We start from the raw sequence: 18,190 nt of genomic DNA on the forward strand, positions 1-18,190 counted from the left end.
GAGGTAGTGAAGCCTCTTCTATGAAGGTTGTATGAAGTAAGAATTTGTTCTCTGATGGTTGACCACACGAAAATTTTGATTTTGCTTGGCGATGAGAGTTTCCAAGCCAGATTCGCCTTGTGCTCATGAATACTGTAGTCTTGCTTTCTGATATGTGAGTACGCCGAAGTGACAGTGAATCGGCCATTATTACTGGCTTTCCAAATCAGCTTATCAATTGAGAGCTCCCAAATAATAGTACTACTGAGTTTGGTAAGGAGAGAGCAAAATGATGAAGACATCAAGCCTACAAGGAATACTCATGAACCAACTCAAGTTCCAATTGGTCCAGTGACGAGGGCACAAGCTAAAAGATGCAAAGACAGGCTGAATAATTTCGTCCAGAGAGTTATGCAACAAGAAGCAAGTGTGCCCACAAAGGAAGGGGAGCAAATGCTGATTTCGCTCATCAAGGTTGATCCGGAAGAGGGCCCAGCAGCCACACACGTGCATTGAGGAAGAGCATGTGGGCCACGAGTTGGCAAGACATTAGGGGCTTCTAAAACAGTTTTTGAACTTTTGCCATTTTTGAGTGAAAAACATTCTCCTTGGGTTCTTGCCAAAACGATTCGAACTTATCAAGGATTTTCCTTGTGGTGCATCAACTTATCAAATGGATTTCCATCCCCATTTGTGGCGTCTTCAATTTTCCATCCAAACATGAAAGGTCTTCGAGACGTTTACCATATTTGGTATCGGGTTTCGTCACAGGTTGGCGTGGTTCGTATCAGTTGGTAATCATAGCTTTGGTTTCTCAGGTTTGTCTATCCTTTTCATTTTTGTTAATCCTATCTATTTTTTTCGTCCTTTTCTTGGTTTAGGCATTTCGGTTATCAAAAAAACAAAAACAAAAAAAAGGGGGTTTCCGATTTACTCTATCTTGATACTCGTTTCATATTCCAGTGTGTTTGTTCCTTGGTAAGCATTACTGTGATATAGCCGAAAGGAAAAGAAAGAAAGGAAGAAAGAGCAGAGGATCTGATAAAAAAAAAAAAAAAACTGCTCTTAAATTTTTTTGTTCTAATCTTGATTCTTATGTTCTAGAACCTCTTTTGCCAAAATCCCACGCTTGAGTTTCAAAAATCATCACATTCCGGGTACAAATTTGTGTCGTTTGGGTCTGTTTTTAGTGCTGTTTCGCTTGGTTTGTTTCCTTTCTGAATTTGTTTGGTTTGTTTCCATTCTGACTTTGTTTGGTTTGTTTCCGTTCTGATTCGTTTGGTTTTGTTTTCAATTGATTCGCTGCTGGAATTCCTTATTCTTGTTTGATTAGTTCCAAAAGAACTCAAAGAAGAATACAAGTGGATTGGTAAGGGAGTGTAGTGAGGTTCCTTTTCTTTGCATCTTTTTGTGTGTGTCTGACCTTATTTGCAGAGTCAAAATCATGTCGCATAATCAAGAGAAAAAATCAAACGAAGAGAGCCCATCGGCTGGTCTTTCGAAGCTACAAATGCAAGCATTAATGGGGGAGATGAGATGGATGATGAGGGAAGAGGTGGAAGGTAAGCAGGGGAGGTTGGAAAGGTTAGAAGAGGGGACACAAAGGGTGCAGTCTCTACTAGTTCCAAACACCTCAGTGAGGAACAGGCGGCCTCGAAGGGAAGTAGAGGATATGGGTGAATTTGAAGGTGACAATTTAGAGGAGTCAGACGGAATGGAAGTGGGCAGCCATAGGAGATATGGCCGGGATAGAGAAGCTAGGAACCGAGTAGATAGAAATTTGGGGAATATCAAGCTGAAAATTCCAGCTTTTCAAGGAAAGAGTGATCCTGAAGCCTACCTCGAGTGGGAAAAAAAGATGGAATTGGTTATTGAGTGTCACAATTATTCCGACTTAAAGAAAGTAAAATTAGCTGCCATTGAATTTACATATTATGCTATTGTACGGTGGGATCAGTTGGGCATCAATAGGAGACGGAATGGAGAATGTCCTATTGACAGTTGGGATCAAATGAAGAGGGTAATGAGACGACGGTTTGTACCCAGTCATTACTACTGGGATCTCTACCGCAAGCTGCAAAGTCTCTATCAAGGGAACCGAAGTGTTGATGAGTATTATAAGGAGATGGAAATGGCAATGATTCGAGCTAATGTGGAGGAGGATAGGGAGGCTACAGTGGCCAGATTTCTAAATGGGTTAAATCGGGAGATTGCTAATACAATTGAAATACACCATTATGTTGAGTTGGAAGATTTGGTGCACATGGCTATAAAAGTTGAGAGGCAACTCCAGATGGGTGGTACACTGCCAAGAGCAGTTCCACTGAGTTCAAGTACAACATCTTGGAGGTCAAACTACCCAAAGAAGGAAGAAACTTCATCCACCTTCAAAGCCAAACCAGAGCCACAAACAACCACCACGAACACAGCCTCACAAGGTAAATCAGTCCCTCCTTCAACTCGTTCTAGTGACATCAAATGTTTTAAATGTCAAGGGAGAGGACACATAGCTAGTCAATGTCCGAACAAGCAAATTATGGTGATTCGGGACAATGGTGAGATTGAGTCCGAAAATGAAGATGATCTAGTTGACATGCCACCATTGGAGGACGTGCCCATTGGAGATGAGGAGGTCCGGGCAGATCATGGAGAGACGCTTGCATTAGTCGCACGACGAGCCTTAAAATTGCAAGCTCAAGAAGAGAAAGAAGAAGTACAGAGGGAGAACACCTTTCACACTCGTTGCCACGTGAAAGACAAGGTATGCAGAGTTATTATCGATGGTGGTAGTTGCACTAATGTTGCTAGTACTTCTATGGTTGAAAAGTTAGGGCTCACGACACTTAAGCACCCTCGTCCATACAAGTTGCAGTGGTTGAATGATACCGGTGAAATAAGGGTCACAAAGCAAGTTGTGGTACCATTTCAGATTGGTAAATACGAGGATGAAGTATTGTGTAATGTGGTTCCCATGCAAGCGGGACACCTACTTTTAGGAAGACCATGGCAATTTGACCGACGTGTGCAGCATGACGGCTTCACCAATAAGTACTCATTCTTGCACAATCAGCGGACAATCACTCTATTTTTGTTGATCCCCAAAGCAAATATATGATGATCAAGTGAGGTTGCAACAATTGAGTGATCAAAAGAAATTGAGGTATCAAAAAAGTTTGAGAGAGCAAAAGAATGAGAGTACAAAAAAAAGTGAGGATGTGCATAGTGAGAATGAAAGAAAAATAGACACAAAAGAAAGAGACACGGCCAGTGAGAAAAAAATAGAGAGAAAAGTAAGAGACACAGCCAGAGAGGAAAAAGTAGAGAAAAAAGAAAGCAATTTCTATGCAAAAATGAGTGAGGTTAAGCGAGCAATGATTTAGAGACGCCCGATGATTGTACTCAGGTACAAGGAGGCACTTTTAAACACTAACCCACTTGACACTGTGCTGCCTAGTGTTGTTGTTTCCCTCTTGCAGGAGTTCGAGGAGTTGTTTCCCGAGGAGGTACCACATGGGTTTCCACCTCTTCGAGGGATTGAACACCAAATTGATTTTGTTCCCGGTGCATCCATTCCAAACTGACCAGCATATAGGAGCAACCCGGAGGAGACGAAAGAGCTTCAAAGGTAAATTGAAGAATTGATGGGGAAAGGGCACGTGAGAGAAAGCATGAGTCATTGTGCCGTACCGGTGATTCTAGTGCCAAAGAAGGATGGAACATGGAGGATGTGTGTTGATTGTAGGGCCATCAACAACATAACGGTAAAGTATCGACATCCTATTCCTCGTTTAGATGATATGTTGGATGAGTTGCATGGATCTTGTGTGTTTTCAAAGATAGATCTTAAGAGTGGGTATCATCAAATACGAATGAAAGAAGGAGATGAATGGAAGACTGCATTTAAAACCAAATATGGATTGTATGAGTGGTTAGTTATGCCATTTGGATTAACTAATGCACCGAGCACTTTCATGCACTTAATGAATCATGTTTTGCGTGCATTCATTGGTAAATTCGTTGTTGTTTATTTTGATGATATTCTCATTTATAGCAAGAATTTACATGATCATGTTTCTCATTTGCAATCTGTTTTGGAAGTGCTTAGAAAGGAGAAGTTATATGCTAACCTCAAAAAGTTTAATTTCTGCACCGATAAGATGGTTTTTCTTGGTTTTGTTGTGAGCAATAAAGGTATTGAGGTTGATGAAGAAAAGATCAAAGTCATCCAAGAGTGGCCGACACCCTCCAATGTAAGTAATGTTCGAAGTTTTCATGGACTTGCTAGTTTTTACATGAGGTTCATGAAAGATTTTAGCACCATCGCTGCACCACTAACTGAAGTTATCAAGGAGAATGTTGCGTTCAAATGGGGTGAAGAACAAGGGAAGGTGTTTCAGCTTCTTAAACATAAGCTTACTCATGCTCCTTCACATGTTTTACCTGATTTTTCTCTAACATTTGAAATTGAATGTGATGCTTCTGGTGTAGGCATAGGAGCTGTGCTGATGCAAGAAGGAAGGCCACTTGCATACTTTAGCGAGAAGCAAAGCGGGGCTGCACTTAACTATCCCACTTATGACAAAGAGTTGTATGCCTTGATTCGAGCATTAGAGACATGGCAACACTGACCAAAGGAGTTTGTAATTCGTAAAGATCATGAATCCTTGAAACATTTGAAAGATCAACACAAGCTGAACAAGAGACATGCTCGATGGGTTGAGTTCATTGAAACTTTTCCTTATGTTATTCGGTATAAACAAGGTAAGGAAAATGTGGTTGTGGATGCACTTTCACGCAGGTATGCCTTAATCTCTACTCTTGATGCTAAATTTCTTGGTTTTGAGCACATTAAGGAACTTTATCCAGATGACCACATTTTTGGGGAAATTTATACTGCTTGTGAAAAGTCTACAACAGGTAAATTCTATAGGCATGAAGGTTTCTTGTTTCAAGAGAATAAATTGTGTATGCCTAATTGTTCAATGAGAGATTTGTTAGTTCGAGAATCCCATAGTGGGGGTTTAATGGGACACTTTGGAGTTGCTAAGACTAGCTATTTTGCAGGAGCACTTCTATTGGCCACACATGAAACGGGATGTTGAGAGAATTTGTGGTAGATGTGTCACTTGTAGGCAAGCGAAATTAAGGGTTCAGCCACATGACCTTTATACCCCCCTACCTATTCCTAGTTCGCCTTGGATTGATATTTCTATGGATTTTGTTTTGGGTTTACCTAAGAGTCGACGTGGGAGGGACTCAATTTTTGTGGTTGTAGATTGATTTTCTAAGATGGCTCATTTTATTCCTTGTCATAAGATTGATGATGTTTCTCATGTTGCAGATTTGTTCTTTAGGGAGATTGTCAGGCTACATGGCATGCCTCGAACAATCGTGTCAGATCGGGATGCTAAGTTCTTGAGCTACTTTTGGAAGACCTTATGGGGAAAACTAGGAACGAAACTTCTGTTTTCTACTACTTGTCACCCTCAAACCGATGGTCAAACAGAGGTAGTTAATCGGACTTTATCTACTTTGTTGAGGGCTGTCATGGGTAAGAACATTAAGACTTGGGAGGATTGTTTACCACATGTTGAGTTTGCTTATAATCGTACCATCCATTCTGCTACTCAGTGCACAACGTTTGAAATTGTTTATGGTTTTAATCCTTTAACTCGTTTGGATTTATCACATTTACCTGTTTCTGAGCATGTGAACCTAGATGGTAAGAAGAAGGCAGAATATGTGAAGCAACTCCATGCGCGGGTCCGGGCCAACATAGAGAAGAGAACCGAACAATACATCAGGCAGGCTAACAACGGCCTTCACAAGCTCGTTTTTTAGGCCGGTGATTGGGTGTGGTTACATATGAAGAAAGAAAGATTTCCAGCACAAAGACGTTCTAAGTTGTTGGACCATTTCAAGTGCTAGAACAGATCAATGACAATGCTTACAGACTTGACTTACCGGGTGAGTATAATGATAGTACTACATTCAATGTTACTGATTTGAGTCCTTTTGATGTAGGTGAAGATTTGAGGGCAAATCCTTCTCAAGAAGAGGGGAATGATGAGGACATCAAGCCTACAAGGAATACTCATGAACCAACTCAAGTTCTAGTTGGTCCAGTGACGAGGGCACAAGCGAAAAGATGCAAAGACATGCTGAATAATTTTGTCCAAAGAGTTATGCAACAAGAAGCGAGTGTGGCCACAAAGGAAGGGAAGCAAAGGCTGATTTCGCTCATCAAAGTTGACCCGAAAGAGGGCCCAGCAGCCACACACGTGCATTGAGGAAGAGCATGTAGGCCACGAGTTGGCAAGACATTCGGGTTTCCTTAAGTCTCTTTTAGTGAATGTAATTAGGGTTTTGGGCCTCCTCTATAAATAGAGGCTTCTAAAACAGTTTTCGAACTTTTGCCATTTTCCTTTGTAGCGTTCATCGACTTATCAAACAGATTTTCATCCCCATTTGTGGCATCTTCGATTTTCCATGCAAACTTGAAAGGTCTTGGGGACGTTTACCATATTTGGTATCGGGTTTCGTCACAGGTTGGCGTGGTTCGTATCACAAAAAGCCAACGATTTCTCATCATTTAATCCCTGACGAAACAAGAGACTCCACGCGTGATCACTCCATGAATCAACCACAAAGCAAGAGAGGTCGCTAGCCACCCTATGCAGCCCCGGGAAGTCCACCGAGAGGGATCGAGGGCCACACCATTCATCCGACCAGAAGAGAAGGGTCTTTCCAATGCCCGTGTGAAACGAGGTAGCATCTCTAAATATTGGAAGTCGAGGATAGGAGGCGAGCAGTGCCACCCTCTCCACTAGGCACCTGAAAACTGAAGGTAGAATTTCACCATATTCCTCCATAAACTGTTATGCTTGTTGTTGAAATTCCAAATCCATTTAAGCATAAGAGCTTTGTTCATTTCTCTTGTAGGTCGGATGCCCATCCTCCCCTACTGTGAGGCAAACAAATATTCTTCCAACTAACCAGATGGTATCTGAAGGTGTCTTCTGAACTCTCCATAGAAACCGTCGACGGATAGAATCAATTTTGGAGCAAACGGAGGCCGGACAGTACGTGAATGATAACAGATAATTTGGCAGCCCCGCCAGACAAGACTTGATGAGAGTGAGATGTCCCACTGTTGATAAGAGTTTACCCCTCCAAGTGGCTAGCCTCTTTTCAAATTTCTCAATGAGGGGAGACCATAGTGAAGCCGAAGGCCGAGAATCTAAAAGTGGGAGCCCAAAATATGTAGCTGGCAAATTTCCCACAGAGCATCCCAGGTAGTCCGCCATATCCCGAAGCCCAGCTGGATCAATGCAATAGCCAAGAAGAGTGGTTTTCCCCCAATTTATGTTCTGACCGGAAGCCAATTCAAATAATCCCAGCACGTCATGCAATTTTCTGATTTGATTCATAGTACCAACCCCGAAGCAAATAGTATCATCCACAAACTGGAGAATCGCAATATCAAAGGTTGTGCAATCAGTCGTGGCGAGGAGCCATCCCATTTTCATGGCCGAGTAGATCAAGGAGGATAGATATTTTGCCACCATGTTGAAGAGCAGGCGGGAGAGGGAGTCTACCTGTCTGATTCCCCTAGTTCCCTTAAAATACCCACAAATTGTTCCATAGAGAAGGATGGAGTAGCTTCCACAGGAGATGTAGCTTTGGGTCCAGAAGCGCCATTTTTCTCCAAATCCCGTCTTCCCCAGGAGGGTGTCCAGAAACTTCCAGTTAACTCTGTTAAATGCCTTTTCGAAGTCAAGCTAGAGGACGAATTTGGGAAACTTTCGGACCTTGAATGATGACTAAGTTCATGACATGCCATGGTTGAATCAAGAATGTTTCTTCCCTTAATAAAAGCATTACTGCCATGGTGAATGACAATAGGGAGGATTGCCCTGAGTCGACTAGCAAGGAGGCACGCAATCACTTTATATGCATTGGTAGTGAGACTAATCGGCCGGAAGTCGTATGGGAGCTCTGCCCCATCTTTTTTAGGGATGAGGGCGATGAAAGAGGCTCCAACACTCCTATATTTGATGCCATGCTAATAAAAGGAACGGGCCATGCAGGAAATGTCTTCTCTGATGAAGGGCCAGCAACAACAATAAAATTCCCCGTTGAATCCATCCGGGCCTGGAGCACGATCCAGAGGAAGACCAAGGGCTGCAATTTCAATTTCCCGACTAGAGATGGGAAGCTCGATGAGACTAGCTACAGCTGATGGAATAACCTGGAGGTTAACCGTTTAGAAGAAGGGGCGGAATGGTAGGTAATCAGAGTATAAATTCGCAAAAAAAATTACCAGTAAATCGGAAATAAGGACTCGGTCCGAGGTGGTCTCACCGTTGACGCTAAGCATGGCAATGCGGTTGGCCCTTCTTCGTGCAAAGGCAACTGCATTGAAGAATTTAGTATTAGCATCCCCATTGGAGAGCCATTTGAATCTTGCATGTTGCTTCCAGTGCACTAACTCGCTGTGGGCGAAGGACTGTAATTGCCCTTGAAGGGCATACCTCTGAGAGACTTCCGAAGAAGAGAGACCTCTGACTTCCTCCTTAGAGTCGAGAGCGGCTATCTGAGCAAGGGCATTGGTTCTCACAACCGAGGAAGAGGCCTTCTTTTTGTAGGCCCAGGACCTCAGCAGCGGTTTCAACATCTTGAGCTTGATTGGGAAGGTCCATCCGCTCGGGCCAGCAACGGTCATATTCTCCCAAATGGATTGGAGAGATGGATCAAAAGAGGGGTCCGCCATCCAATTATAGTTGAATTTGAAAAGGGGGGGGGGGGGGGGGTTGAGCAATTGCCAAAATGGGTATGACCATAATCGGCCAATGATCAGAGACGACTAAATTGAGCACTTTGCCGGAGACGTTGCTGTAGAGCAGAAGCCAATCATTGCTGGCTAAGAATCGGTCCAGCTTTGACATGACAGGGGGTTGCCTGCCATTTGACCAAGTGAACGTCTTCCCAGATAGGGTAATCTCATCCAGGTCCCAACTGCCAATAAAATCAGTACGTAGCCTCATGAGGGTTGTGATTCTCCGGGACAGCGGGGATTTCACATGGCAAAAGCGAGTGACATTGAAGTCACCCACAAGCATCAGAGGAATAAGCCACATCTGCTTGATATCAAGGGAGTAAGAGCCACAACAACAATCAAGCACCTCAGTAGTACTGGTGTCCCACACCAATAGGCTACCGCTTGCCTATCCCACTGCATCCAATGAAGCCCAGTTGGGCTCCTTTAGGGTGCCACAACTCACATATGTATCCAAGGGGAAGAGAAGTGATACGAACCACGTCAACCTGTGATGGAAACCGCGACCCGTTGCTTAGCAAAGCAAGAACCATAGTATAGTGAAGACGCCACAAACGGGGATGGAATTCCGTTTGATAATTCGAATTGAACGCCACAGGAAAACCCTGATAAGTTCGAAAAGTTCCTCCAGAACTCAAGAAGAATAACTCTCAATTATGAATAAAATCAAATGATTTTTTTCAAATCCTTGTACAAGTCCTCTATTTATAATGGAGGATGTAGTAGAATCTAGGGAGAATAAATCCCTTCCCATAATTTCCTTCAATTAAAGAAAACTACTTACGGTAACTTGATGTAAATAGAATCCTAATATACTGCAAACGAGATCTTCCAAGATATGTTGCCAACTCGTGGATATTCTTGTGGATCCCACCAGATCTTCTAACCACCTGCCCTTCTAGGATAGATTGCCAACTCGTGGCTATCCTTGTGGATCCCACAAAATCTCATGGTGGGTCCCACAATATAACAAAGTAAAGTCAACCTATGTTGGTGGGTCCCACTAGCCTGTGACTCCATGGAGGGTCCCACAATATAACAGCGTAAAACCAACCTTTGTTCGCATCAAGAAGCCACCTTGGTTTCTTGGAGAACAACAACATTTGCCTTGGTAGAGGCAAGGAGGTCCCGAATAGAGGCGCGACGACGCAAGGACCCAATTCCACGGACATTCCAGGAGAGAATAATCATTGATCATTATTCATCTTCTTTGACTTCTCATATGGGTGGTTATCTCCCGGGAGAGGCTCCGTGAAGACGGTGCCCATCACCATGGAAAGTTCCACTATTTGGGCCCAGGTTTCTGGGTCGTATTTGTGTTGTTCTGATTGGAAAGCTGCCACAAACACTTGAGCTTGTTCACCCGACTCTGGAATGATGAAATCTCTCGTCTCTGGGTTGTAGGGGTATCGAGTGGTGGCACTAGGTCCTCCCTCTAGAAGTTGTCTCTGCTAACCTCTAGCTCGACGCAAGTAGGTTACAACGGGAGGGGGAGAATTTTTTTGCTTGTGGGCACGAGGAGCGTGCTCACTACTTCCGGACTCTGCGTCGGAGGGGTAATTTTCAGGGTGGGGATTTCTCGAGGGTAAGCGAGGGGGAGATTCCAATATCCGGGTGGAAGTTTGTGGAGTGTAGCAGCTATGGGGACGATTTATAGGAGGGTCTGTGAGGGTAAGGTTATTTCTAGATTTAAGATAGAGGGGTGAACGACATCTGGATCTGGGCAATGGGTATTTTTTGTGTGGGACTAGGGTGAGTAAGTGGGTGAGTGATGTGTCGGATAAGTGGGGGAAAATGACGGGGGGTCGGCGAGTATAGTTCCCATGCCAACTATAAAGCTGCCTGGGGGGGATCGCATCTACTGGGAGGGGGCAGAGTCGAGAGGTGCACTTCCCAGAGCATTGACTGGCTGTGTGATTTCCTGAGGTTTGAATGTGCTTTCGGGGACCACATCTCTAAAATCATCCATCACAGTGATGCTGATACGAATCCAGTATCGCGCTTTATCCACCGCAACGCATCTGAAATATTGCCCTTCACATGGGTGAAGAGGATTTTTGAGGATTCGGGTATCATCCAGACTATATCAGTGCTCCGTGAGTGGGTCCAAAGCAATTATAGAGCCAAACTCAGACACGACTCTCGAAAAGACCGCGTTCTGCCATAGCTCGACAGGATTCCCTGTAATTGTGACCCATTGGCCATACTAGCTGGAGAGTGTCGAGGGGAGCCACTCTGAGACCCCAATGATGCTTGAGCTGGTGTAGGGTATGATGGCAAGAGCCGCAGAAGACTCTTGCTGGGTTCAGAAATGAACAAGCCAAGTTTGGGGACTGAGATAGAAGATTTTGGGAGTGTAAGGGAGGTGAAGTTCGTCAATCCGCCAAGGAAGAATGCTGGATCTGATGATGTCGGGGGATGTTTGGACGAGAATGGAGCCTTCTATTGTTTCTTTTCTTCCAAACACCCCACGGAATATGAGCTAAGCAAGCTGAAAGAATGATCTTTCCAAGTTTTGGTATGTTAGTACCAAGAATCATTTTGCATGAACTAAGAAGATCCATTGGGAGACAAAGTTGAAGCCCAATATGAGTTACAAAGGTGTGTCCATACTCTCCAAGAAAAAGGACAATGCAATAAAAGGTGATTGACAATTTCATCAACTCCATTGCATGGGGGCAGAGAGCAAGCAGTGTCTAATTTCCCCTTCTTCTCAGGTTATCCGCAGTAAGGATTTTGCTGAAGAGAGCACACAGAAGAAAAAACGAGTTTTTAAGGGCCTTGTGAGACGCCATGTTGTAGCATTCATGAGGAGCCGTAGTTGTCATCCTGCCGTTAAGAAATTTATAGGTTGAGGTGACCAAGAATAAACCACTATCATCATGCATTCAAATAATTTTGTCTTGTGTGTACCTACGAATCTTGACCGACTGAAGTTCATCAAGGAAGTTAGAGGCTATTGGTGTTTAGTCTCACTTAATCCCCTTCTCAAATGAAAATTACAGCAAGCATTTTCTGTCCAGGATTCCTCAAGAGTAGTGGCACAGCAGGTGCTCAATCATATCAGCGCTTCATATCTATTACAAAACGACAATTCATCTGTCCACCAATTCGTCCAAAAATGAAATCTATCCCTGCTGCCAGCATAGAATCTAACTCCTTTTTTGAGGACAGGGAGGAGGGGATAAAGCGAACGTCAAAGGGGTGAAAGTTTATGACGCCAACATCCAACAGTCCACCAATCAACAACCCAGCCAATCTTAGCAGCAATCATAGGCCACCAAACAGAGTGAGGGGAGAAGTTAAACTTCCACAGCCACATGAAAAAGAAGGCCTTATTCATATTCCTAAAGAGGCGAATTCACAATACCCCTTGAGCTTTAGGCTTGCAAATATCATTCCAGCCAACTAAGTGGAAATTAAAGTCCCCACGAGGACCACGCCATAGGAATCTATTCCTTAACGATTTCTATCCTTTGACAAACATCAGCAGGACAAGGCAGGATGGACAAGAAATAATTCGGGATTCCCATAATGCACAAATTGAGTAATATGAGCCTTCCGACCTTGGATAAGAGACGGCCTCTCCAAGTAGATAAGCGTTTTTCCAACTTTTCAAGCACTAGAGTCCAGACATAATGCCTCAGTTTGGAAACAGACAAAGGTAATCCGAGATATGAAGTAGGTAATGAAGCTACTGAACATCCATACTGAGGGGCAATGTAGTAGAGAATATCATCATCAATGTGATAGCCCATAAGGGTCATCTTTTGCCAATTTATTTTCTGGCCAAAAGTTAACTCGAAAAGCCCAAGGAGGGCTTTAGTTCTATGAATCTCTTCCATCATACCAATTCCAAAGAGGAGGGTATCATCAGCAAATTGCAAGATAGGTATGTTATATTCCTGTGGGGCTGAGACTGATCTTAGCCATCCAATACTCTTTGCTAAATAAATCATAGATGATGTTGAAAAGCAAAGAAGATTGAGAGTCACCCTATTTGATCCCCCGAGAGCACCAGAAATATCCAGGCCCGTTTCATTGATGAGCAAGGAATAAGATACACAACTCTTGATCCAAAACCTCCATTTCACACAAAATCCCATCTTATCAAGCAAATTATCAAAAAGATCCCAATTTACCCAATCAAATGCTTTCTCAAAATCCAACTTAAGAATAAAGCTTGGATGCCTTGATTTCTTGAAGTGATCTAAAAGTTCATGAGCTGTTGTGGCAGAATGAAGGATATTTCTTCTTTTAATAAAGGTCGATTGTCCCCTATGAATCACCATCGACAAGCCTACCTTAAGCTGATTAGCAAGGAGGCACGCAAATGCTTTAAAGGGCCTTGAAATCAAGCTGATAGGCCGAAGGTCTTGAGGATGTTTAGCAACTTCCTTTTTAGAAACAAGAGTAATAAAGGAAGCCCCAATGCTTCTATAAGTAACGCCCTGATGGTAGAAGAAATAGAACATGGAGACGACATCTTCTTTAATAAGTAACCAACATCTCTCATAGAATTCACCATTGAAGCCATCAGGTCAAAAAGCTCTATCATTCGGAATATAGCATTCTCAATCTCCCAAGCAGAGAAGGGGGTTCAATAAAGGTGGCAAGCGGAGGAGTAAGCTTGGTGAAATGAAGGCTTTGGGTCATACGTCGATTAAGACATTCCTAAGTGTAAAGTCCTACGAAAAGCTAATAAGAGAGTTAGTAATTAAGTAATTTGGAGCAACCCTTCAATCTCTTGTTGTTAGGGATTTGCTCCTGCCCCCTTTGTAATTTTCTCTATTAAAATATACATCTTTTTCGGATCCCATTAGAACTCCGAAGTTAAATCATTTAAAAAAAACAATATATATACATTTTTTTAAAAAAAAAAAAGAGAATTAGTAATTAAGATCCAATCCGAAGTTACTTCATCATGGATACATAATGAAGTAATTTGGTTGGTCCACCAACGGGCCGAAGCAAAAACATGGAAAAATTTTGTACTGTTGTTACCTTCCTTTCACCATTTAAATCTAGCATGTTGCTTCCACCGAACACTTTCACTGTGGGAGATATCTTAGAATTTATTATGAAGAAGGATTTCTATAGCGGAATTCCCGTGGGAGAGAAGCCATGTTGCTCTTCATAATCATCTAGAACATCAATTTGGGCTAAAAGAGAGGTTTTCTCACCAACATCAGCAACACGTTGAGTAGAGGACCATGAACAAAGCTTAGCTTTCCGTGACTTAAGCTTCAAAGGAGATGCCACTGCCTTGGCCCTGTGGTTTGTAGATCAACCCACCAGCTATTCAATAGGGAATCAAAGTCCTTATCCAATAGTCATGAATTTTCAAATTTCCATTGCCCAATTTTGGTATCAAGGAGAATAGGCCAGTGGTCTGAACCGACTCGATTAAGGACCTTCCCAATGACTTGCTAATAGAGATGGAGCCAATCACCATTTGCGAGGATATGGTCCAATCTGGATAGGATGGGACTTTGTGTGTATGTTTTTCTAGAAATGCTGATTTCCTTCAACTCATTGATTCCAATAAAATCTGCAAAGGCATGCATAAAAAAGATAATGCGACTATATGGAGGGTTTTTCTCATTGCAGAAACTAACTGCATTAAAATTGTTAAGGAATAGTCCCACATGGATTAGTGGGTACAAAGATCGTGAGTTTATTAGTTGGGAAAGAGGTTTCCTAAGTTAGCTAATCATTTTGGGATAGGCCTTGGACCCAACTTAACATGGTATCAGAGTAGGTACTCATATGTGAGTCTGCATCTAAAAACTATCTTTTTTTAGAGCCATAAAAAGAGGGCTTACACCTAAACTATCCACTTGTAGAGACACAAAAGAAGGCCTACACCAAAACTAACTTGCTAATAGAGATGGAGCCAATCACCATTTGCGAGGATATGGTCCAATCTGGATAGGATGGGACTTTGTGTGTATGTTTTTCTCGAAATGCTGATTTCCTTCAACTCATTGATTCCAATAAAATCTGCAAAGGCATGCATAAAAAAGATAATGCGATTATATGGAGGGTTTTTCTCATTGCAGAAACTAACTGCATTAAAATTGTTAAGGAATAGTCCCACATGGATTAGTGGGTACAAAGATTGTGAGTTTATTAGTTGGGAAAGAGGTTTCCTAAGTTGGCTAATCATTTTGGGATAGGCCTTGAACCCAACTTAACATGGTATCAGAGCAGGTACTCATATGTGAGCCTGCACCTAAAAACTATCTACTTGTAGAGCCACAAAAAGAGGGCTTACACCTAAACTATCCACTTGTAGAGACACAAAAGAAGGCCTACACCTAAACTGCTTACTCCTAAATTATCCATTTGTAGAGCCACAAAAGAGGGTCTACACATGAGGGGGAGCGTTAAGGAATAGTCCCACATGGATTAATGAGTACAAAGATCGTGAGTTTATTAGATGGGAAAGAGGTTTCCTAAGTTGGCCAGTCATTTTGGGATAGGCCTTGGACCCAACTTAACAAAAATCGCAAACCATAACCAAGAGACGAGCTATAGCAGAGTGAAGTTGTTAAGTTCATTCCAGAAAGCACTTCGTTCACAGTATCTGGAGGGCCCATAGACTCCCGCAGCACCCCAATTTTGACCAATATTTTTGTCCCGAATTTTCAGCTCAAGTTCCCCAAAACCATAAAGTAAGAATATTATTTGAGATTGTTCAAACATTTTCAAAGAGGCTTAATAATCGTGCAGTCAATACAATTAGTTTTTAAAATGGTGTAATTTTCTTTTTATGGAAGATTTGAAGATGACAGATTCATTAGAAATTATGACAATATACAGGAATTACAAAAACAAAAAGGCTACAACCTACTTGAAAGGAAAATGGAACAAACGTGAAGAAGATACGAAAATTAATAAGCATTTTCAAAAAAAATATATTCAAGAGAAACACAAGCAGCATAAACCAGCCCAAAGAAAACAAAAAAAAACATAACACCAGCTTGTATGTAAAGAATGACTTTCCGACAACAATATGTTGGAGGAGACTCCTTTCCTAGCTAATGAATCCACTATAGGATTAGCACTTCACAGAACACAAGTCCAAACAACTGTTCTATCAACACATAAACAGAAAATCCACACATAGGAAGAAGGTAAACACCAAGTTGGTCTTCTTGCTGAAGTAAACCACAACTAATAAAAACAGCTGAGTTTCCTTGCACAACAAGAGGAGAGGTAAGAAATTGACAAAATATCCTCAACCCAGGAAGAAGATCATGAAAAGGTGATAGATTAATCAATTGAAGTAAACCAATTAAACACTATTTAAAAACTAACTTTTACCTTTAAAAGGTCCTTCTCCTTCATCAGCACTACCATTTCATGGAGTTTTTTCTCAAGGACCTCCTTTTCTTTGATTGATGCTTCTAACTGATTTTGCAGTAAGATGTTCTTATCACATTCTTTAAGACTAGCCAATTGAGCCGCCTCCAATTCAACATGTAAGAATCCCAGTTGTTTATGAAGCTTCAAACTTTCAACTTGCCTTGCTTCCTCATTGGATAACTGCAGTTAAGATTTTGGTTTGTGACATCAGAATCTATCGATAAACAGAACTTGTTCAAATTTTTCATTCCATATTGTTCCATGTATAAGATTCTCAATATTATCAAAAAAAGAAAATCATGCATGTATATAACAGTATCCAGAAAGCATCTTGTTCAAAGGCTACATATGAAATAGAGAAGGATGACATCATTGACATCAAGCCATAGTTTTTTTGAAAATCACATGTAAGTGGCATTTTTTAAACCATATGGAAAAAGTCATGTTAGAAGAGTATAGTGACAGTTGGGAGTATTTCATTCACTTAACCAACAGCCCCTTCAGTGTAAACTTAAATATACGGGTATTGATGTAACTGTGCATGTCTTAAGAGAGTAACTAAACAAAAGAAAGCCGTTCATGTTTATGGAAGAAGAAAGAAGAAAAGAATCAAATAAAAAGCCTAAATTTCCAAATTTAGGACAAGTTCCAAGAATAGGAAATCCTAAATTAGAAAGGTCCTCTGAACTGCATTTCCCAGTTCCAAGCTTGCAGAAATTAGACGTTTAAGGGATAAGCAACTTGCTGATTTTATGGGAAGAATCACTCAAATATCAACTGGCTGTTTTAGTTAAAAGCTCCACCTAGAAGTTTTCTCTAGTAGTGGATTCCTGTTTTCTGCTTGGGTCTGTCTCCAAATTTGTACAACCTAAAGTTAGCAAATCTTTTTAGTTAAAAACCATTTCTATTTTAAGCTTCTTTTCCAGCAAGTAGAACTAGATTTATAAAGTCCTAATTAGAGTTTATTTCCTATAGACAGCATAATAGTTTCTCATTTTATTCATGTTGAGTGGGAAAATGTCACATATTGAAAAATGTTAAGAAAAGTTCTTGTTTAATAAGGTTGAGAAATAGGTCTCCCAAGAGGCTAGTAAGTTTGGGATGGAACTTTCAAAAGAAAATTTGGGATTGAACAAGGATCAACCTAACAATGGTATCAGTACAGGTTGTATGCATGGGCCAGAGGCCCAATTTGTACTCCCGAATTATTCGTGTATTGTGGGCTCCATGAGGAGAGAACCAAGTCACTAGTATGGTTTGTGGTCCATATTGTGTTTACATGTCAGGCCCGTTTTGTGTAAGCCCAAGCATGAGAAGGGGGGTTTGAGTAGGAAAAAGTTTCACATTAGAAAGTGTTCAAAAACGTTAATTGGTTATAAAATTGAGCAATAGGCCTCTTAACTGGCTAGTCATTTTGGATTGAAACCAAACTCAACCTACCAATTCATTTATAAGCCTATACAAGGCCTTCATGTGTAAAACAAAAATTAATTCTTTTTCTATTGAATAAAGTTCTGGTTTTTATTCTTTTGGATAACTTATGCTTGGTTTTTTTTCTCTATTTTTCTATTTTTCTTAATAGCTACAGAAAGCTACTTTTTGTCCTTCAGGTTTTACCTGTGAAACTTGAATCCACATTGTAGTTTTCTTAATTGTGCTGAAATCAAGGTGATCCAAGCTCTAGAGGAAGCATTCAATTTCATGATGCCTAGAATCTAAACCATTGTGCTTCATCAATTGGTACCAGAGTTATGGTTTGTGTTTCAGGTCAAATTCATCCTTCAAACAAGTCAAGGAAATTGTAGGTCTCATTTCTTGCATTGAAAGCATGGAATCAAATCAAAGCAAAATCCCCTATGAAAAGTCAAAAAAGCTTAAGAGGAGTTACAATAGGAGATGGAAAACAATTTTTGACTTGATTCTTCAATTACTAACAAAATTTTATGGAGCTAGAAGTTCTCAAGTCAAAGATAAATGAGTGGAATGAATTTCCCCTCTAGC

The 18,190-nt window shown here is 41.4% G+C and overlaps 1 protein-coding gene across 5 annotated transcripts in view; it reads right to left on the reverse strand.

Moving 5' to 3' along the window:
* LOC137955872 (myosin-15) overlaps positions 1–18,190 on the reverse strand; it is a 132,283-nt gene that overhangs the window by 36,765 nt on the left and 77,328 nt on the right. For all 5 annotated transcript variants that reach the window (XR_011113188.1, XR_011113189.1, XM_068803055.1 and 2 more), the window contains one exon: positions 16,148–16,369. Coding sequence is in view for 3 of the 5 variants with exons in the window: in XM_068803055.1 (XP_068659156.1) it covers positions 16,148–16,369 (222 nt within the window). In the remaining 2 variants the exon portion in view is untranslated. The remainder of the gene's footprint in view (positions 1–16,147; positions 16,370–18,190) is intronic.

The sequence above is a fragment of the Aristolochia californica genome, unplaced genomic scaffold (genome assembly GCF_029961685.1).
Source record: "Aristolochia californica isolate CCGP_79_NKW_82.1479 unplaced genomic scaffold, dmAriCali1.0.hap1 SCAF_2, whole genome shotgun sequence".
NCBI lineage: Eukaryota > Viridiplantae > Streptophyta > Magnoliopsida > Piperales > Aristolochiaceae > Aristolochia > Aristolochia californica.